The 21,344-nt window shown below is 50.1% G+C and overlaps 1 protein-coding gene across 3 annotated transcripts in view; it reads left to right on the forward strand.

The window, feature by feature from the left end:
• SLC12A3 (solute carrier family 12 (sodium/chloride transporter), member 3) overlaps positions 1–21,344 on the forward strand; it is a 42,122-nt gene that overhangs the window by 18,794 nt on the left and 1,984 nt on the right. For 2 of the 3 annotated variants that reach the window (XM_006897114.1, XM_006897115.1), the window contains exons 17-25: positions 185–325; positions 1,673–1,779; positions 3,189–3,271; positions 4,365–4,442; positions 5,018–5,119; positions 6,303–6,414; positions 10,174–10,260; positions 15,160–15,295; positions 17,210–17,277. In XM_006897114.1, the coding sequence (XP_006897176.1) occupies positions 185–325; positions 1,673–1,779; positions 3,189–3,271; positions 4,365–4,442; positions 5,018–5,119; positions 6,303–6,414; positions 10,174–10,260; positions 15,160–15,295; positions 17,210–17,277 (914 nt within the window). Of the gene's footprint in view, positions 1–184; positions 326–1,672; positions 1,780–3,188; positions 3,272–4,364; positions 4,443–5,015; positions 5,120–6,302; positions 6,415–10,173; positions 10,261–15,159; positions 15,296–17,209; positions 17,278–21,344 lie in introns of all 3 variants that reach the window. The other variant, XM_006897116.1, reaches the window with a different exon arrangement.

Here is a 21,344-nt window from a genome sequence, read left to right on the forward strand (position 1 = left end):
CTTCCCTGCTTCTCCTTCCCCCACTATCCCCGTCTTTCTCCCCCACCACCCCGCTTCTCCCCCCACCCCCGTGAACAGGCACCTCTGTTCCCTGCTGAAGGCAAGGGGCAGCCTTTAGAGCAGGCAAGGGGCCCGTCGTGAGGCTGAGGGTGAGGCCACCCTGAACCGTTCACTGGACCCGCAGGGGCCCCGCCAGCAGAGGATGCCAGAGCTCCGGCTCATCGCCAACGGGCACACCAAGTGGCTCAACAAGCGGAAGATCAAGGCCTTCTACTCGGACGTCATCGCCGAGGACCTCCGCAGTGGGGTGCAGATCCTCATGCAGGTGTCGTGGGCTCGGGGTTCCCAGGACTTAGTACTGCATGTGGCCGCCTGGGAGGCAGGAAGTCCTGGGATACCACGGGAGTCCCTGGGGGGTGCAAACACACTCCGCTATGAACTGAAAGGTCCGAGGATTGAGTTCACCCAGAGGCACCTCAGAAGGCACCTGGATCTAGTTAGAAGTCGCCAGCTATTTGAATCTCTGTGGAGCACAGGGGCAGTGTGACGTGGCTGGGCTCTCTGTGAATCTGGCTCCAGGTCTGTGCACAGCCGTGCTTTATGGCTGCACCACCAGTCCTGCCTCCCCACCCCGCCCCCAGCCCCAGATGTGCTGACTCAGGCACTTCCTCTGAGGACCCAGGACCCAGACAACTTGAAATCTGGAACTGAATAACTTAGATATTTTTTTTTGCTTTAATTTATAGACAGCAAAGTGGCAAAAAACCTGTGGTAGTGGTAGATGCATACCTATGTGGACTGTGTGACGTCCGCACATGTAAGGATCTATCAAACAGCACAACTTTTCCCCACGTTACTGCCTATAAATTTTAAACACAACTTGTATCTGGATCTATGAACTTTGCTGCTCAGTTTTCTCATTTCTGTAAAAAGCGATGCATGAGATAACAACATTGTTGATTCTGAGCGCTAAACATACAGAGATTCTATTCCATGGCTATAAATAGCTCGCAAAATTGGAAAAGAGAGATACGTGGGGGCTCCACGGCGGTGTGCTACTTAGAAGCCAGGGTGGTGTGGCTTTGTCTCACGTAATCTGGACATTATCAGGAGGGGTCTGTTTTTAGAAAAGGATATCATGTTTGGAATAGTAGAAAGTCAGCAGCTAAGGGCGGAAGACCCCCAACAAGAAGGGTTGACACAGTGGCCGCAGCGACTGGCCTGCAGCACCAGGAGATTGTGAGGACAGTGGGAAATTTCAGTCTGCTGTGCATGGGTCTCCGTGAGGTTGAGTCCACTCAACGGCATCTCAGAAACAGCAACAGAGATGAAATTATTCCAAAGTGTCCAAAGCTTGATATCCAAAGCTTGATATCTTGTTGGTGAAAAATGACCTGTTGGAGAAGCAGAAACTTAAGGTTCAGTCATAAACTCAGGGGGGCAAAGCTACACAGCAGAGGTTAGACTGTAGCTCCCCCCCTCCCCCTCCCCGCCAATAAGAATACTCAGGTAGAGGCAGGACCCCGAGCAGAGGAATGTATTTCCTGAGCCCTCACTGAATGGAGAAGAGATTGGCCAGGGCTGAGGCAAACCCACTGGTCCCAGAACAGAAGCCCTTTGGGGCAGGCTGACCACCAGCTGTGCCCCTCTTACAGTTCCCCTACCCCCTCAGGCCACAGGTCTTGGAAGAATGAAGCCCAATATCCTCGTGCTTGGGTTCAAGAAGAACTGGCAGTCGGCTCACCCAGCAACGGTGGAAGATTACATCGGCATCCTTCAGTGAGTCGGGCACAGGGAGGCAGGTGCTGGGATCTGCAGATTTGAGTTTCAGGGTCTCCAGGGCCTTGGAAAATGGAGAGGGGAGAGTGGTTGCTTTAAGAAGTCGGGTTCACTTGTTCAACAGTGAGGAAGAAACAGTAGGCTGAAGGCCCCCTTCCCTAGCCTATGAGTCAGGAATATAGGAATGGCAGTGGTCAAGCAAGTTACACAGAGAGCAGTGGACCAGGTGTGGGACAATAGGGAGTGGTGAGGACTGCGGTAAATTGGAGAAAGCCAGAAAGCAGCTGCTGCTTTGCGGCAGTCAATGATGGCTGTGCAGAAATGTGGGCCCAGTGCTGCCTGATTTTCTCGTCTTTCAGAAATGCTGATAATGCATCTTGTGAGCGCTGAGGTGGTGCCATGGGGCAAAGGAGAGAGAACCAAGTCTCAAGGGAGGGAGCGGGATTGGGGGACTGAACTCCTTGGAGATTCCAGGGTTCGTCAAAAGCCTTTCTCTATCAGTCCTTGCTGTACAAGGTCTGGATCACGCTGGCCTGAGTACTTTCTACACTGACATAGTGCAGAGGCAGCATGTCATAGTATTTAAGAACCAGAGACTGAGTGTTGCAATCCTAGGACCTACTTGTGGTGTGAGCATGAACAGTAAATCTTAACTGCCTTTAACAAAATTACAATAGGAGTTAGTGGAGAGCTCTGCCTCCACATTCATTCTTTTGCTCCCAGACTCACCATACTGGAGACTAAAAGTTTCTGTTCAGAGATGTGTAATTAGGAGTTCAAAGAAGGATGCACTTTACCTATTAGAATAAACTCCAATGGTGGACTTTGGGGCACTGTGTCAACCAGACAGTAAATATATTTTGGGGGTCTGGAGACCTCTGCACATTCCATGTAGACAGCATATTGCTGCATCCGTGACTGAGGCCATGCCTGTCAACTGAGTTCACATTCTCAGTTATTAAAGAGAAGGTGTGAAATGATGGAGAAAGGCCTGATCTTGGAATTGAAAAGCTCTAGATTTTAATTGTGGCTTTAGTTACTTGACGGGCCAATGACTCACCAAAACTCGATTTCTGCATCTGTACAATGGAAATACTGATCCGCATGGCCATATCTCTGGGCAAGGCTGGGAGGATTATCCACACATATAAAGCAGGCAGGGCTGAGCTCAAAGAGGCCTGACTCAGTGTCCCTTGAGTGCAGGACCCACAGAGCGCCAGACCAGAGTGGAAAAGAAGAGATGGTCCAGTCCTGCCTTCTCAATAGACAGACAGTGAGCAGAACCAGAGAGAGGAGGAAGGGAGATGGAAGGAGGCCTGGCTGTAAACATCTGATCCTCCAGGAGCTGGGGCCGCCCCCCAGTGTGGGGTGGGCTCAGGGGATCCTGAGCCCACGTCATCTCTTTGCAGCGATGCTTTTGACTTCAACTATGGCGTGTGCGTCATGAGGATGCGGGAGGGTCTCAACGTCTCGAAGATGATGCAGGCTCATAGTGAGTGCATACCCCACGCCAGCACCCTGTCCAAAACCAGAACCGGGGGGTCCAGAAAATTCTAGAATCCATTTTTTAAAAATTTTATTTTTTTAAAATTTAGTGTGTGTGTGTGTGTGTGTGTGTGTGTGTGTGTGTGTGTGTGTGTGTGTACCATCAAATTGGATCTGACTGGTGCAAGAGGAGATTGCCCCTCCTTCTCCAGCAGAGCATCTGGTGGATTTGAACCATGCACCTCTGGGATTGCAGTGCAGCTTCTTACCAGTAGGCCACCAGAGCTCCCAGAATCCATTTCTTTTTAAAGTGATAGAAGAGAGGGAGAAATAAGTTCACATGAAAAAAAGTAACAGATACCTAGAAAATCAGCTCTCGCTGGGCCCTTAGAGACCATCAGGTTTCCAAAGAGGGAGACTGAGGCCCAGCAAAGGGAAGTGACCGTTCAAGACCAAGGTCAGGCTTCCTGCTGGGGACAAGACAACTAGGACTCATGCTCCCCAAATCTTGGCTCCTGTTTTTGTAACAACATCTGTGATGAAATGATCTCATGAGGGACAAAAGGGGGAAGTGGGAAGAAGCATTCATGCAAATAGCCTACAAGATAAGAATACACACAGAGGCTGTGAGCCTGGCCATCTGGGCCTGGAAGCCCTTCGCAGGGCGTAAAGTCGGGATGGGGTTTAGGTTTCACGTTCTCTGTGAATATGCAGACTCCAAATTAGCACTGCTCAGAGCTGGGAAAGAAATACCAGCAAGTGGGAGCTTCCGGGGAGCTGAGAGAGCTTCGGCTCTGTGTCTGGCAGCCAGGGGCTGGCACGCACTTACCTCTGTCACCCAGGCCAGAGATATACCTGATACTCACAGAGCAGGCACCAGCAGGTGCCCATCTGTTGCTGGGGATAGCTCAGTTCCCAGCCTCGGGAGGCAGCATTCTAAGAGGAAACCTGGGAGAGCTCAGGAAGATATCCAGAGGTAGCCGCCAGCCAGGCAGGCCTGAGAGGCCAGCTGAGGAGACAGGACTTCTCCCTCCCCCGCTGGTGACCCCTAAGTTAGAAGAGACTAGGAAACAAAAATCACCCCTTTCCATCTTTTGCAGTTAACCCCATGTTTGACCCGGCAGAGGACGGCAAAGAAGCTCGAGCCAATGGAGCCAGGCATTCAGTGTCGGGCACATGTCAGTCACCTCCCTACCCAGAAGCTCAGAGCCCACTCACCTGGGGCTGCTGGGGCTGGGGACATAGGGGAACCTAGTGAAGGGAACAAGGCTTCTTCTGAGACCCCAGGGCTCGGCTCAGGGGTGTGTGGCCTGTATTGCAGGTTGCCAGGGCCATGTCCACGCAGTGGTGGTGGGTGTTTCCTGTCTGGACTGTGGGAGCTCACCCAGCATGCTCTGGGCCCACGTTCCACTCCTCCCCCACGTCCCACCCCTCTGAGGGTACCGTGTTCTCTCCATCCCCCTCCCCTGCTCCCTTGAAGGTAGGGGGACTGGCACTGCAGGAGCCCAGGGCACCCTTGAAGGCACAAGGATATTTCAAAAGCACACTTGGCTGTGGAGGTTTGGCCCTCAAGGCTCTAAGCCCCTCACCCCATGCATGCAAGAATCCTGGGATCCAAAAGCTGGGAGCAGGAGATTGAGATCCCAGGCTGTTAGCGGTTCACCCCTGGCCTGGGGGTTCCAGCTGTCACCCCACCTCCAGAACTGGCAGCTGCCTCACAGGAACTCTGACTGCCCTTCCCTTCCTCCCACAGTGGACCCCGAGGCCCTGGTGCGGGAGGAACAGGCCAGCACCATCTTCCAGTCAGAGCAGGGCAAGAAAACCATCGACATCTACTGGCTCTTTGACGATGGAGGTCAGTGCCTTCTTCATGTCCAATGCTGGTTCCCATGGGCGCTGGTTCCGTCAGTGCCTCTGGTCTCTCTGGGCCAGCCCTTCCATCCAGCTCTCCCCCAGGCCCCTTGAACAGGACAGCAGAGCCAGGCAAAGGGGAACAGCCCTCCACTAAACTTGGGGACCCCTGGCAGGGGCTCAACTCCTTGGCCTCTAGAATTCCAGTTGTAAAATGGGGAACTGAGAGAGCTGGTATCCACATGAGCCCTGAACCTGTGTCCCTTGGTGCTTAGGGGTGGGCTGGTTCAGGAGTCACAGGGACATGACTTTAGCAGGAGGTGGGGCAGGAGCCTACGACAGCTGGGGAGGAGGAGTTACTTCACGAAGCAGCATGGCCTCTTCCGTTTCCTTCAAGCACGTGATTCCCAGACTTCTCTAGCTGCATGTCAATAGCATCACAGAGAGTAGAACCCGTGGACAAGAGCCACTTTCTCCACACCAAAGTCGAGTGTTTTAAGGTGTCGGCCCTGGAGAGGGGACCGCTGTCATCTCCCTCCCTTTATTGTAAGTAAGTGAGGGCACAGTGCAGCGAAAGAACCCATCCAGGATGGTTGTGGTGAGGTGCCATGGAGTTGGCACTGACTCCTAGCAACCCTGCGTACATCAGAACAGAGCCCTGCCCAGCCCCGAACCATCCAACGTGAAGTGACCACTAAGGATCCCCGGTGGGGCCATAGTTAAGCTGTGCCGTTAATCAAAAGGTTTCAACCAACTTCTCCCGGGGAGGAAGATGTAGCTGTCTGCTTCTGTGAAGATTTCCGCTTTGGAAACCCTCTGGGGCAGCTCTACTCTGTCCTGGGAGATAGGGGTCCCTGAGACTCAGCACACGACACAATCATGGGCTGCTAGTGCTTGTCCTCGTGGGGAGCAACGACACGGAGAGATAGGCCTCCTGTCAGTGGCTACATTTTCAGTCTTGAAGACATGCCAGCGAAACCCCAACTCTATTAAATGCAAGCTCGTTTATTTAAACGCATGGCACAGACCGAGTAAGGCCCAGCCCGCACACTCTGGCTTAAGCTGCAGCCTCGTTCTACAGACGGGAAAACGGAAGCTCTGAGAAGGGAAGGGAGTTGCTGGTGGCAGAGCAGGGTGGGAATGTGGGTGCCAGTGAGGGCTCGCCCTCACGCAGACTCTCCTCCTAGGCCTCACCCTCCTCATTCCCTATCTCCTCGGCCGCAAGAAGAGGTGGAACAAGTGCAAGATCCGCGTGTTTGTTGGGGGTCAGATCAACAGGCTGGACCAGGAGAGAAAGGCGTGAGTGCGGATGACCAGTACAGAGACCAGCTGACCTGCCCCAGCTCCCTCCACGCCAGGTGCACCCAGGCAGTGTGCCGGCACCCCAGCGCCTCCCTCTCTCCAGAGCACAGCGAAGCTCTGGGCAGTTGCAGGACGCTCGGCGTTAGAAAGATTTTTCTTTTCTGTCCTCTCTGAGGGGCCGTAGAGGTCCTCCTTTCAGTCTCATTTCAAAACTTTGCCTCCAGGCGAATGAGAACTGCCTGTTGTGAAGAACTGTCACCAGAGGGTTTTTATGGGCTGTTTTTTTAGTAGATTGCCAGGTCTTTCTTCCAAGGTGCCTCTGGGTAAACTCCAGCCTCAGCTGATGAGTATCTTGCTGGTTTGTACCACTCAGATACCATGGAGGTTGTGCCTTCTAATGCCTTCAATTAGCATTGTTTTGTGATTAACTCAGGTGAAAGGCTGTTTAGCACTGGCCTGTCTTTCTGCAAGGGAGCTCTGTTGACCTAGCGTCTTAGCGTTAAATAACCAAAAAGTCAGCTGTTCAAATCCACCAGCTGCTCTGTGTGAGAAAGATGGGCAGTGTCATCTCGTAAAGATTTCCACCTTGGGAAGCGGATGGAGTGTGCTGTGAGCCGGAAGTGACTTGAAGGCAGTGGGGTTTGTGTCTCTATTGAGTAACGCAGGCTAATCTCCCGTTTGCAGGTCTAGGATCGAAGGCTGGCCGGCAAGGAGCGTCCAGCCAGGACTTAGTCACAGGGGTTTATTTACATGGGTTTTATCTTACCCCCTTCTGGCAGAAGAGACTGACTTTTGGTTTTAAATATGATACAGAGCTCGCCTTTGAAATTTAAGCAAGCCTGTGAGCTGGCTTGAAGAGGGAGTGAGTACAGAGGTGACACATGCACGTGACAGTCAGGAGGCGGGTAGGTGGCACGTGTGCGCCTGGATTTGGATAACTGCAATTTTAGATCAAGCCCGTGTGAGGTCAAAGGTGACTGGAGGAAGCCAGAGCTGAGGGAGTTGCAGGTGTGTGCATACTGATTGGGAAAGCCAGGAGACCTGCCCAAGGTCACTGGGTTATAATTAGCAACAGGGGTGGCATCTTTTGCGGTGTCCACCTTCCTCTGTAACAGATCCAGCCACGTGCCCCAGCCTTGGAAGAGGCTGCCCAGCCCTCAGTACTCTCCCCAACCTAGTCCTAGGTCAGGACCCCCCGCTGTAGCCTCATCTCTGTCTTCACCCCCTTTCTGTGTGCTGAGGAGTATTGTTGGGGGGAGGACACAGCAGCTAACTTCTCTGCGATCTAAAAGCAAATAAACTGCAAAGGCTGCTTTGTTTGCGGGGTTTCCAGGGCCAGCTCTGAGGCCAGGCTCGTTCAGCAGGCTTCGTTTGGGGAATGGAATGTGCTCCGTGCTGGTTTGTGAGCACTGTGGCTCTGCCCTCTCTGCTCGTGGTGCCTCTCAACAGCCCAGGTCTGTTCTCCTTGTGGCCCTCGGGTCAGCCCTCTAAGTGCTTCTCAACAGCCCACGTCTGTTCTCTTTGTGGCCCTCGGGTCAGGCCTGCTGACCTCCAGCACTGCACAGCGAGAAGAGACTGCCCAGGGCTCTGCTTTTGACATTTCAGTATTGAAGCTCAGGAGCCAGCTCCACTGCTGACGAGCCCACTGACCTCTGTGCAGTGCTTACTATGCTCGGCCCAGCCTGGCCGTCCGAGCAGATGGCCCCTGCATGCTGTACTCCGTCAAAGCCAGCTCGGTCACAATCCTGCTCTGCCCAGGCCCCCACAGCTCTTGACTCCTCTGGCCTCCTCTCTCTGGGCTGCCTTCTGTCTCCAACAAGCAGAATCTCCAGGGCCAGTGTGAGCCTGCCAGGCCCAAGGGCCAAAGCATGTATATACCGTTTTGAAGACTCCTTGGGTGATTCCAGGGCGCTCTGGTAGCAGAGTCCCAAGGGCTGCATCTCTCTAGCGGGTGGAATCCACCAATGATGACTCCGAAGGAGAACAGGGAGCTCTCTCCTCTGGCATGTTTTACAGCCTCAGAGACCCAAGGTTCAACCAGCTATGAGTCGGCTCTGAGCAGCAATGAGTGACTAAGTTGGGTGGTTTTGGTGTGAGTACCCTGCACCCCAAGAACTCTTGGTCTGTAACAGTCTTACCTACGTGGACCGTTCAGCCAGAACCTCCTCCTTGAAGCCTTCTGTGACTGCACCAAACCACAGATGGCTCCCCCAGCTCTGCTCTGTTGGACCCAGAGTCAGCACCACCTGTTCATGGCTCTGTGCTTGTTTCAGGAGTGAGCGCTGTCTCCTTTTCCATTGTTGTTGTTGTTGTTAAGTGCTGTCGAGTAGCAGGTGACTCATAGTGACCCTATGAAGGAGAGTCCTCAACACTTCATCCTCTCTCCAGGTTCATAGGGTTTCAGGAGGCAAGCTATTACGGAAGTGGATGCCACTCCTGCTTCCAAGCTTAATTTAGTGCTCAGCAATTTCCTTTATTTCAACCTGCCCATCCCTTAGACCTTGGCTACCCTAAGTATCATCTGTGTGCAGAAGCTTGTTAGAAATGAAGAGTCCAAGTCTTCGCCCCAGACCGACTGGCTCAGAATCCACCCGGTTGCAAGAACCTCTGTCAATGTGTAGACACATCAAAATGTGGATAATATTAGTATGGCTATAGGGGGCTGTGGGGGTATCGTCCACAGGGAGTAGGGCAAGTCTGTCGACGGTTCTAATCCACCAGCAGCGCCGTGGGAGGAGGAAGAGGATGGGTCACCTCCTTCCGTGTCATTTACAGCCGTGGAAACCCAATGAAGGGTAAACTAGGAGTCAATTCTGACTTGATGGCAGGAAGAGGAGGAGAAAGTGGAGGAGGAGGGTGGGGCGCTAGAGAGAGAAACTCACTGTAAGAAGCTCCGTGGCACAGGGCTGCTACTGGAAGGTCAGCGGTTCGAATTCACCGATGACTCTTTGAGGAGAAAGAGGACCAGTTCCTTCCTGTAAAAATGTCCAGGCTCAGAAAGCTGACAGGTAAACAGTGAGTCAGACTCAACGTGATTGCAGTGCATTTGGCTTGGGTGGAGTGTGGCCACAGCACAGTGGTCAAGGGCTAAACTGTCCAAACCACGGGTTGATGGTTTTACTACACTGCTGTTTTAGTATTCAGCTTCCGCGTGGGAGAAGAGGTAACAGCCGTCCGCTCGCATAAAGATCCCAGCGTGGAAACCTGAGAGGCCTTTGCTCTCAGAGGGTTCTAGGAGGTGGGATTGGCTAGATAGAGGCAGGTTTGGGGTGGCCTGAGATGGATGTAGGAGCCCCTGGGTGATGCAAACAGTCAAGGTGTTGGTTGCTAACTGGAAGACTGCAAGTCAGGACCCACCCAGAGGCCCCACAGAAGAAAGCCCTGGCAACGCACAGGGCCACCAGATCAGAGGTGACTCTGTGGCAGCTGGCTTCATTCGTGGTGCGCTTTTGCTCACCAGACACTTGGGAAACACCGGTTGGCATTTAGTGTCTTTCTGTTGGCGCAATCCAGGGATTGCATTTTTATTCCTGGCCAGTTACCTTCCCCTAAGGCACTATCCTCATCTGACCAGCTTTACTCAGTGTTTGTACTTCCTCCACCAGACAGTAGAGCATAAACTCCACGAGGACAAGCTGTTTCTCCTTCCTTCTTTTTGGTCCATTTGGCGCAAGCCTATGTTTTCAGCAGGTATTTAATTAATATTCAAGGAATGACCACATGAGAACATTTTCAACATCTCCACCTGCCTTCCAGGATCATTTCTCTCCTGAGCAAGTTCCGCCTGGGGTTCCACGAAGTCCACGTCCTTCCTGACATCAACCAGAAGCCGAGAGCTGAGCAGTGAGTTCTTTGGGCTGGGGGTTCCGGGAGGAAGGGTCAGCTGTGCATCCTGTCGCCTTGCTACTGTTGTCTCCTTTCTCTCTGATGAGCTGAGAAAAAAGGCTCTCCCCTTCTCCCCTCCTTCAGCCAGTGCCACTTGGGAGAGAGAGGAAGAGACAGAGAGTTGTAGCTGTTTACGTTCATGTTTGGGTTTTCTGCTCCCTACCCTCTGCTCTGCTAGGAAATCAAACAGATTCATCCTGGAAAGGCTTAAACCGGGTGGCTCCTTGGAGGCAAGGATTCTGGGGCTCCGTCTAACATTCTTTGGACATGTGAGGAGAGACCGGTCCTTGGGGAAGGACATCATGCTTGGGAGGGTGGAGGGACAGCGCAGGAGAGGAAGGCCCTCTATGAGGTGGATTGATTCAGTGACTGGGAAATTGGGATGGGAGTGTCAGAGACAGTGCGATTGGCACAGGACAGAGCAGAGTTTAGGACTGTTGTACATAGGGTCGCTATGAGTCACAAGCGAATCGATGGCACATAACATAACACCCTCTGCTCTGGTGCATATCTGGAAACGCTCCTGGCCTTAAAGGCTGATGAATGACTGCAGGCCATTCTTCGTGTTGTTGAGCTCGGAGTCGACTCCACAGCAATCTGTGTTGTTGTTGTTATTGTTGTTGTTAGGTGCTATCGAGTCGAGTAAGACCCACAGCAACCCTGTGAACAATCCATCTGAACCGTGTCCTGTCCTGCGCCATCCTCACGTCCTGACACAGTAGAGCCCATTGCAGCAGTCACTGTGGCAGTCCACCTGGTTGAGGGTCTTCCTCTCTTTATTTGACCCTTCACCTTAACCAGCGTGATGTCCTTTTATAATGATTGGTTCCTCCTGAGACTACCTCTAACGTAAGTGAGATAAAGCCTTGCCATCCTTGTCTGTAAGGAGTGCTCTGGTTGTACTTCTTTCAGGACAGATTCGTTTGGTCTTTTGCAAGCCCATGGGATATCCTGTGCTCTTCTCCAGCACCACACTTCAAAGGCATCGATTCTCCTTCACTCTTCTTTATTCACTGCCCCACTTTCAGATATATATTTACACAGGAAGCAATTGGAAGGGCCATGGCTGGGGTCAAGTACATCTTAGTCTTTAAACGGACATCCTTGTTCTTTAGAACTTTGGAGAGGTGTTTTGTTTTGTTTTGGTTTTTTAGTGGTTTCTCCCCCCCCTTTTTTTATTATTAATTTTAGTGAAAGTTTACAGAGACTTAGGGTTTCCATTCATTCATTGTTGCACTTTTCTTCTTGCCCACCTCTCCCGCCAAGTTTGCTCTTCTCTTCGAAAGCAAAGGAAAAATTCTTTCACTGTTATATAATCCCTCCCCCCAAGACCACTCCACTATGCAGCCTTCATTCTGGACTCCTGTCATGACAATAATACCCAATTGTATGTCCCTTTTAAACAGTTCTCTCTCTCATCTGTTTCAATGCAGTATACATAATTTATCCCATCTTTCTCAGGCTCCCCTGAGCACCAATGTCAGTCCCGTTTTACAACAGTGGCACGATGAAGTATTTGTCCTTTTGTGACTGAGATATTTCACTCAGCATAATGTCTTCCAGGATAGCCCATTTTGTATAATATTTCATGAGTTCCTTGTTTTTCAATGCAGTGTAGTATTCCATTGTGTGAAGATACCAGAGCTTCTCAATCCATTCATTTGTTAATGGGTACTTAGGTTGTTTCCAACTCTTTGCTATTGTGAGCAAAGCCGCAATAAACATGGGTGTGCATTGGAGGGGTTTTTGACAGACAGCGAACTTCCCCAATGCGTCAATGCAAGGATGGCATTGAGTGGCAGTGGTGGGCTCTCCATACATTCACCAGTCTATGCCAGGAAGTTTGGAGGACAGTTGTCCTCCAAACTGATTGGAAGATTGGCCAAACTGATTGGCAAACTGATTGGAAGAAATCCATATTTGTTTCCATTCCCAAGAAAGGTGATCCAACAGAATGTAAAAACTATTGAACAATATCATTAATATCACATGTAAGCAAAATACTGCTGAAGACCATTCAAAAACAGCTGGGGCAAGTACATAGATAAGGAACTGCCAGAAGTTCAAACAGAAGTTAGAAGAGGCGTGGCACCAGGGTTATCATTGCTGATATCAGATGGATCCTGGCTGAACGTAAAGACTACTTGAAGAATGCCTATTATTTATTGCCTATGCAAAGAGACTTGACTGAGTGGCTCACAACAAGTTATTGCTAACATTAAGAAGAATGGGAATCCTAGAACACATTATCGTGCTCATGTGAAACCTACACCTAGACCAAGCTCTGTTTGGATGTTATGCAAACAGAGCATGGGTTTAAAATTAAGAAAGGAATGTGTCAGGGCTGTATTATTCTCTCTCCATACTGATTCAATCTGTATGCTGAGCAAATTATTCAAGAAGCTGAAATCTTTTAAGAAGAATGTGGCATCAAGATCAGAGGAAGAATCATCAATAACCTGCATTGTGCAGATGACACAACCTTGCTCGCTGAAAGTGAGGACTTGAAGTGCTTACTACAGAAATCAAAGAATGCAGCCTTCAATATGGATTGCATTGCAATGTCAAGAAAATGGAAATTCTTAGGGGAGCTCTGGTGGCCTAGTGGCAAGGAGCTGCAACTACAATCCCAGAGGTGCACGGTTTGATTCCACCAGATGCTCTGCCGGGGAAGGAGGGACAATCTCCTCCTGTACCGGTCAGATCTGATTTGACGGTACACTCACACAAAAATAAAAAATAAAATAAAATTTTTTAAAAAAGAAAAGAAAATGGAAATTCTTAACACTGGACCTATAGGTAACATCGTGATAGATGGAGAAAAGATTGAAACTGTCAACAACTTCATCTTACTTACTCAAGTCCACAATCAACACCCTTGGTACCAGCAGTCAAGAGATCAGAAGATGTATTGCATTGGAGAAGTCCGCAATCAGGGACCTCTCCAAATTACTGAGGAGCAGTGATGTCAGCTTGAGAATTAAAGTGCATCTGATTCAGGTCATAGTCTCTCTGATCACTAGCTATGTATCTGAGAGCTGGACAATGAATAAAGATGACAGAAGAAGAATTGATACCTTTGAGCTTTGGTATTAGATGAGAGTATTGAATATCCCACTGACTGCCAAAAGAACAGATACGTCTTGGAGAAGGTGCATCCAGGGTGCTCCTTGGAGGCAAAGATGATGAGGCTTCATCTCACTTACTACGGGCATGTTGTTAAGAGGAGTTCATTCCCCGAGGAGGGACATGATGCTTGGGAAGGCAGCAGGTGAGCCGAAGAGAGGAAGACCCTCAGTCAGGTCAGGAAGTGTGAGGATGGCACAGGATAGGATGGGCTTCAGAATTGTTGTTGGTAAGATCGCTATGGATGTATTCAATGGCACTCAACAACAACAATAATAAAAAATTGACATTGACACTCACCTAGAGGGTCATGGAGGAAAGACTAGCAACCTCCTTTTTTAAAATCAGTCGTGAGATCCCTCCAGGGCACAGGTCTGTTCCAACACACATGGGGTTTCTGTGAGTCGAATCAACTCTACAGCAAGTGATTGAGAGACGAGATGCTGATGAAGTTAGCACGCTGGCCACTCAGGCTGTCCAAGACGTTGATGAGGTTAGCACGCTGGCCGCTCAGGCTGTCCTCACCACCCAGATGCCCTCTATCCCTCTGCCCATCAGGGGCTTCCTCAGATTCACCTTTACTCCTCACTGATGGGGTCAACCTTTTCCTTTTATGCATCTGGTCTACCTTTGCAGCATGCTGATAGCATGACCTTCTCCAGCCTGCACTGAAGTAATAATAATAAACCCTGGCCAACACCAAACAAAAAAATCTAGCAACCATAAAAAAAAATAACCAAAATTTCAAACCTGTTACCACCAAGTGGATTCCTAGTCATGGTGAGCCCACAAATTATTACAGGTAGAACAGCTTCATAGAAGATTTAAACCATAGGGCAGCATATGAATAAGCCTTCCTTTACCACTGGATCAATTTTAACTGACTGCCACTCCTTTTGATTAGAACTGAGTGTAATGCACACCCATGTTTACTGCAGCTTTGTTCACAATAGCAAGGAGCTGGAAACAACCCAGGTGCCCATCAAAAAACGAATGGAGAGAGAAGCTGTGGTATATTCACACAATGGAATACTACGCTGCATTGAAAAACAAGGAGCTCATGCAATATTATTCAAAATGGGTGACCCTGGAGGACATTATGCTGAGTGAAGTATCTCAGTCACAAAAGACAAATACTGCATGGTGCCACTGTTGTGAAACAGGACGGACCTCAGGGTTGGGGGGAGACTGAGAAAGATCGGTTCAGTAATGTATACTGCACTGAAACAGAAGAGGGAGGAAACTGTTTAAAAGGGATATGTGATTGGGTATTTTTGTCACAACAGGAGTCCAGAGCGAAGGCTGCATAGCGGAGTGGACCTGGGGGAGGGATTGTAAAACAATGAAGGAATTTTTCTTTTGCTTTTCCAGGAAAGTAGTGTACTGGGGGGGAGGGTTGGGAGGGGAAAAAAAGTGCAACAATGAATGAATGGAAATCCAAAGTCTCTGTAAATTTTCATTGTAATTAATAATAATTTTTTTTAAAAAAGAGCTGAGTGTAGAACATCTGCATCAACCAGGGACCCTGGCATGTAAGAGTGTGTGTGTGTGTGTGTGTGTGTGTGTCCCCCAGTGGTAAGGGACAATTCAAAAGCTCCTCTGAAGTAAGTTGCAGCTCACATTGGTTTCTCCTGAAATGCTGTCCCTGCGGCACCTCCCTCCAGCCCCTCCTGAGAGTGGGTTCCCCTGAAACTGGCCCATTTACAGCCTCACTCTTCCCTCTGTTCCCAGCATCAAGCGCTTTGAAGACATGATTGCACCCTTCCGTCTGAACGATGGCTTCAAAGACGAGGCCACAGTCGCTGAACTGAGGCGGGACTGTCCCTGGAAGATCTCGGATGAAGAGATCAACAGGAATAGAATCAAGGTGCTGAACAGGGGGTCTTCCTGCGGTGGGATGGGTTCAAGGTGCTCCAGATCAGGGCCTGTAAGTCCCCCTGGTCCTAAGCTTCCTTAGCCCCTGCCCACACCACCCCTTCCAGCCTCAGAGGTGTCCTCTGGGCCAGCTGTAACCCAGAGGTCAGCTTGCCATTGTGCGTGGAGGCCCCTGCTGGAGATTGTCTCATTCTCACCTCGGTCCCCAAGCCTCTGCTGACAGAGATTAGGGAGAAAAGTAGTCAATTAGGTATAATTTATCCTGAGGAAAGGACGCTGGCTGACCTGCAGGAGTCTCAGGTATACCACCAGGCTCTTTCCAGAAGCTTCTTTAATCCACTGACTCCACCCTAGACCTGAAACCACATCCTCCTTTCTAGGAAGGGTTAAGGGAGGATGGGGGTGAGGAAGTGCTTCCTGAAGTAACTGATGTGGCCGAGGAGGTGAGGGACCCTCTGCAGGGGTACGGGGAGCGAGGTCCCAGCTCTGCAGTTGTGGACTCTGGGTCATTGTCTCTCCACTGGGACAATGTTGCCTCCCACCACCCAAAGGACACGTAGCAATGTCTGAAGACATTGACATTGACTGTGATAACTTTGAGGAGGAGAATACTACAGGAATGTAGTGTAGAAGCCAGGGATGCTGCTGAACCTTCTACAATGCCTAGTATGTTGTTGATTGCCTTCAAGTAGAGCACGACTCATAGCGACCCTATGAACAAAAGCCCTGAAGCCCCTCTACAACCATCGACATTTATCAAAGTCCATGGTTTCCGGAGGCATGTTGTTTAGGAAGTGGATGCTTCTCCTGCTGATAGGCCTCCTCCAAGAACAATCCAGCCCCAAATGTCAATAGCGTGAGATTTTGAACCTCTACATTAAGGGAGCTCTGGTGTCCTAGTGGTAAGAATCTGCGCTGCAATCCTGAAGGCACATGGTTCGAATCCACCAGCTGCTCTGAGGGAGAAAGATGGGCAATCTCCTCCCATGTGACACCAGAGGATCAACTGTGGGTTGGCTCCGACTCGATGGTACACCACATTAAAGCAACTCACTTCCCCTCAGTTTTCTCTTCTACATTGGAGGTGTCCAGCCAGGGTTAGATTCCAGGGGTAAATAAGTTCTGAACTTGGAGATGGGCCTTGGGGTAAGAGGGAGCCTCCTTCCCAAGGGCCTTGTACAAGCTTTAGTGAATTCCCTGTTTTGTGAGCCTGGAGACTTTGCCCTAAAGGACTCAAACCATCCTGGAAAATGCTACATAACCAGCAGTGACCAAAGATGACTCTTCACATATCCTTCTGCACAGAAAGTGCGGTGTCCCGCTCCTGCCCCGAGGCCTTCCCCCTTCACATCTTCTTCCTTGGGCCCTGTGCTTGGTGCTTCTACATAGACTGTCTCTTCTGATCCTCCTCAGTCCCCCCGCCCCCTCCCCAGGGCCGCTGTGGTTTGATGTCAAGCCCATTTTACAGATGAGGCACTGAGGCTCAGAGAGGCAGAGTGTTCTCCCAGCTGTAGAACACCAAGGATCCCCTTTCTTCCAATGTCCTGGTGCTGGCTGGAACAAAATACCCCCAAAACCAAACCAAACTTGTGACCTTCAAGTCAATTCTGATTCCTGGTGCCCTGACAGGACAGAGTAGAATCATAAAGTTTCCAGAAGTGTAATCTTGACAGAAGCACACAGCCTCATCATTCTCCCCGAGACAGCTAGCTGGTAGATTCGAACCACCAGCCTTTCTTGAACCACCAGCGAGGCACCACCTTTGGGCGAGCGGCGTAACTCCCCCTGCACCGGGCCACCAGAGCTGCACCACACTGAGAGACTCACTCACGTATCCAGTCCGGGTGGTTTGACAGGGGACCTCTGTGAGGCTGTGGAGAGTGACCGCCTCCTGTCCTCGTCTTAGTCCTTCCGCCAGGTGAGACTGAATGAGATTCTGCTGGACTACTCCCGAGACGCTGCTCTGGTCGTCATGTAAGTAGTGACTGGTGGGACGGGAGGTGTCAGTGAAACCTGCCTAGGTGGTTCTCACCACCCTTCACTCAGAAGGCAGACCCATCAGACCAGAGGTCACAGGCCCCTCTGACTCCAGTTTTGCTCAAGTTTCTCCCTTGTTTGTTGCCGTTTCCGGCCAAACTCTGCTTGGCAGAGGAACCCCAGCTATCCGGATCCAGAAGGGAACGGATTCCTGTTTGCTTGGGAATCATTCAGCCCTTTGTCTCTTGGCTGCCCCAGCTGTCACTGGTGCCAAGTCTGGCCCAGGCTCTGTTCCTCTAGGACCTTTAGGATTCAGCAGGTGCCTTTGACCAGTGCTGAGCTGTCCTGGTGAGCACTGGGCAGGGCTGGGCTGTGGAGGGTTAAGAAGAAGGTGACAGTGACACAGAGGGTCTCGGCATGGCTCTGCTGTCTGTGAGGTCGGTAGGAACAAGATGGTCAGCAAAGCCATCTGGGTCCCCTCCCTGGACTCAGAGGAAGACTCTGGTGTGCCCAGCCACAGCGCAAGGAGAGTCCTTCAGATCAGAGAGGCAAGTTTGCACGTAGTCTGAGGCTTACACCCATCTAAGTAGCCTCGGAAAGGTAACCTTGCTTTTTTCTGGGCGTCAATTATAACAAGGCAGTTTAAACTATGGCTAAGAACATGCTGAGCGAGTCTAAGTTCTTCTGCCATTACAATGAGCCTGTTCCTCAGGCCATGTTGCTGGCAGGACACCGAAGCCACGGCAATCCTCTGGGTTACAGAAACTGTAACAGAGCAGAACCGCCCTGCAGCGTTTTCTGGGCTATGACCTTTACCAGATTACAAAGGGAGTCACGGGGTGAGTGCAAACTGTCAGCCATTCAGTTAGTAAAGAACTCCTTCCTCAGGCCATAAACTGAGGAGTTTTGTCATGGGAGGATGACTCTGGCTGGCCCTTTCATCCACTCAGAGGAGATGCCTGCACACCGTCTCATGCCCCTGGCAGTGGTGACAGCTGCAGGGGCCCTGGCTTTCGGGGGGTCGGGGGGGACTCAGGCTGGAGAAGCAGCTGCCACGACGGAGCTGGGAGCCATGCCGGGTTTTCTGAGGCTTCAGTCAAGGATCATCTCCTCAGAACCAGGACAGGGACAAACTGGGAGGGGCAAACTCCTTAATTCTGCCAAATCAGGGTCTAAGTCAGACTCAGGAAACTGCACCCCCAAAATTTTGAACAAAATTCCATTGTTTGGCATTTCTGAGCATATGCTGAATGAGCTGGTCCTGTTGCACCTCCCCCCCCCCCCAGTCATCTGCCTAGCGGCTCCTGTTGGGGTTCCTTTACCTGGCTCTTAGGGGACACCATTTGTCAGAATTGGCTCAATGGCCCTGGGCTTTGGGTACAAGCTTTTAGGTCCCTGAGTGGCATTAGTGCTTTGGAATCTGCTGCTAATCTCTAAACTGATGAACCCACCGTAAAGTGCCACAGGGCAAAGACCTGGGGTCAACATCCATCAACATTCCAGCCCCAAACCGCTCTGCTGTCAAGTTGATGCTGCCTCCTGGTGACTCCACACATTACGCAATGGAATTGTGCTTCATAGGGTTTTCTCAGCGGTAATCTTCATAGACTGCCAGGCCCTTTCTTCCACAGTGCATTGCGGGGTGGTTTGAACTGTCAGGTTGTTGTTGTTGTGTACTGTCGAGTCAGAACCAAGCCATAGCTGATCCTCCAGCAGGTTTTCAGAAGCAGTTTAATTGAGTGGGCGTAGATTGCCCCTCTATCTCCTGTGGGGCAGCTGGTGGGCTTGAACCACATACCTTTGGGATGGCAGCGCAGCTCCTTACCATTAGAGTTCGTGGTTTGGGGGTTAGTGAAACCCAAACCATATCTGATGTGTTGAAGTTCGCAGTCACCCTACCAGCAGAGTAGAACAGTCCCACAGGTTTGCTCTATACATAGGAATGAAGAGTAGAGGCTCTGTTCTCTCTGGTAGAGTGCCTCTCCTTTTTTCCCCACCAGCCAAGTAGGTGGTATATTGGAGTCACTACTAATCTTCTTGTTGGCAGCCAAATGCTCACTCACTGTGCGACCAGGACTCCTTTTTATATTAGTGCTGGAAGGCAGGCCAGACACAGAGCCACTTCACACGGTGACCTGGTGTGAGGACGGCAGACCTTATAGCAATCTATGGAGCAGTTCTGGTCTGTAACGCACGGCTGCCCTGTGAGTCAGAAGCACCTGGCAGTTGTTGTTACGTGCCGTGGAGCCTGTGTTTCCCTGTGACCTTGTAAACAAAGAGCCCTGCCCTATCCTGTGCCAGCCTCCCCGTCTCTGACATACAAGAGTCCGTTGTTACGGTCATCGGGTCAATCCATCTCATTGGGGATCCTCTTACACGGACCCTCTGCTTTGCCAAGCATGATATCCTTCTCCCAAAGGCTGGTCCCTCCTCACAACGTGCCTGAAGTTTGTGAGACACAGTTCGTCATTGTGGCTTTCAGTGAGCACTCTGGCTTCCTGGGTTTGTTGGGTTTCTCTCCCCTTTATGCATGCTTTATAGCTCACAGGCACGTCCTGGCTGTTAGTGACCGTGTGACTGCCTTGAGGGTGGGGGAAGAGACACAACCACCCTGATCATTAGTTTTTCGAGTGCCCTCCCTTCCTTTGGCAGAAGATGGCAAATCCAAATCCAGGAGCTACCTTTTTCTCATTACCCTGAATCTTTTGTAACGACAGCAGCAGATTGAGTAAACCATGAACAGAACATTATGCCCTGTAAATCTGGTATTTACTAGGATTGTGCTTTTAAAAAGCAGGATACAAGGTTTTACATGTTAGAGATACAATCATGTTAAAAATATGTACAAAAGGGAACTGAAACAAAGACGGGGGCAATTCTCTTAAATGTTCACACTGATTGGATCTTGTTAGTGGAATTATAAGACTGATTCAGCGTTTTCTACTCATTTGATTTCTCTTTTCCTTCATGAATCTGTACTGCTTTTATAATGAAACATTATGTTTATATAACATTATATTTATTGGGATAAAGATATAATTTTATATAAAACATTATATTTATTGGGATAAAATAGTCAACATTTCATTTTATTGACTGGGTGTGTATGATAAAGAGCTGGGCCTTATTAATTTTGAAAGCTGTACGGCATAGTTCTTTTTTATAATTATTATTATTATTTTTATGTGTGTACCATCAAATCGGATCTGACTGGTACAGGAGGCGATTGTTCCTCCTTCTTCAGCAGAGTATCTGGTGGATTTGAACTGCGCACCTCTGGGATTGCAGTGCAGCTTCTTGCCACTAAGCCACCAGAGCTCACCCTGCATAGTTCTTTTATAAACCCTTGCCTGGGTTATAAAATGAGGGGTGCAAATGACTTTTGTTTTACTGCTCACCAAAGGTTGGTGTTTTGCACCCACCCACAATGGCTCCGTGGAAGCAAGGTCTGGCAATCAGCTTACATAAAGATCAGTCAGGGAAAGCCTGTTGATAAGTCTGCTCTCTAACGCACGGGTCACACGGGTTGGAGTTGGCCTGGGTTTGGTTTGGTCCTTCCACATCCCATTTTGAGGATGCGGAGACTGAGTCTCAGAGGCACTGAGTCATTTTCCCCAGCACTTCTCACCTGGTATATGGGAACTGACTCTAAGCCCGTGACGTGACTTCAGTTCTGAGGCAAGGCGATCGCTCTGGGTTTAGATCAGATCCACAGTGATCGTTCTTTTGGCTGAGAGACGCAATTATAAACAAGACGTTCGTTTATTCCCACTTCATTTCTAAAGATTAATAGCTTCAGGCTCGCACATCCTGTGAGCTGAAACGGAGTGTGTCACAGGTTGGCGCTGGAGGGTGGTTATTCCCCGCCTGCTCCCTCCTGGCCTTTGAGGTTTCTGAACTCAGTCTCTGAATGCAATGCTGTTCTTCCTGGAGGGCATTTTCAGTGCGTTTGACGTAACTGCTAAATCAGGAAAGTTTAGTTTTGTATCTCTAGTTCTTTTTCTCCTGAGAAGTCTCCAGTGAGCAAATTCTAACTGACAGTAGCATAATCCCTAATCTTGGAG

This window comes from Elephantulus edwardii, unplaced genomic scaffold (genome assembly GCF_000299155.1).
Source record: "Elephantulus edwardii isolate Elephantulus edwardi_28Jun2011 unplaced genomic scaffold, EleEdw1.0 scaffold00201, whole genome shotgun sequence".
Classification (NCBI taxonomy): Eukaryota; Metazoa; Chordata; class Mammalia; order Macroscelidea; family Macroscelididae; genus Elephantulus; species Elephantulus edwardii.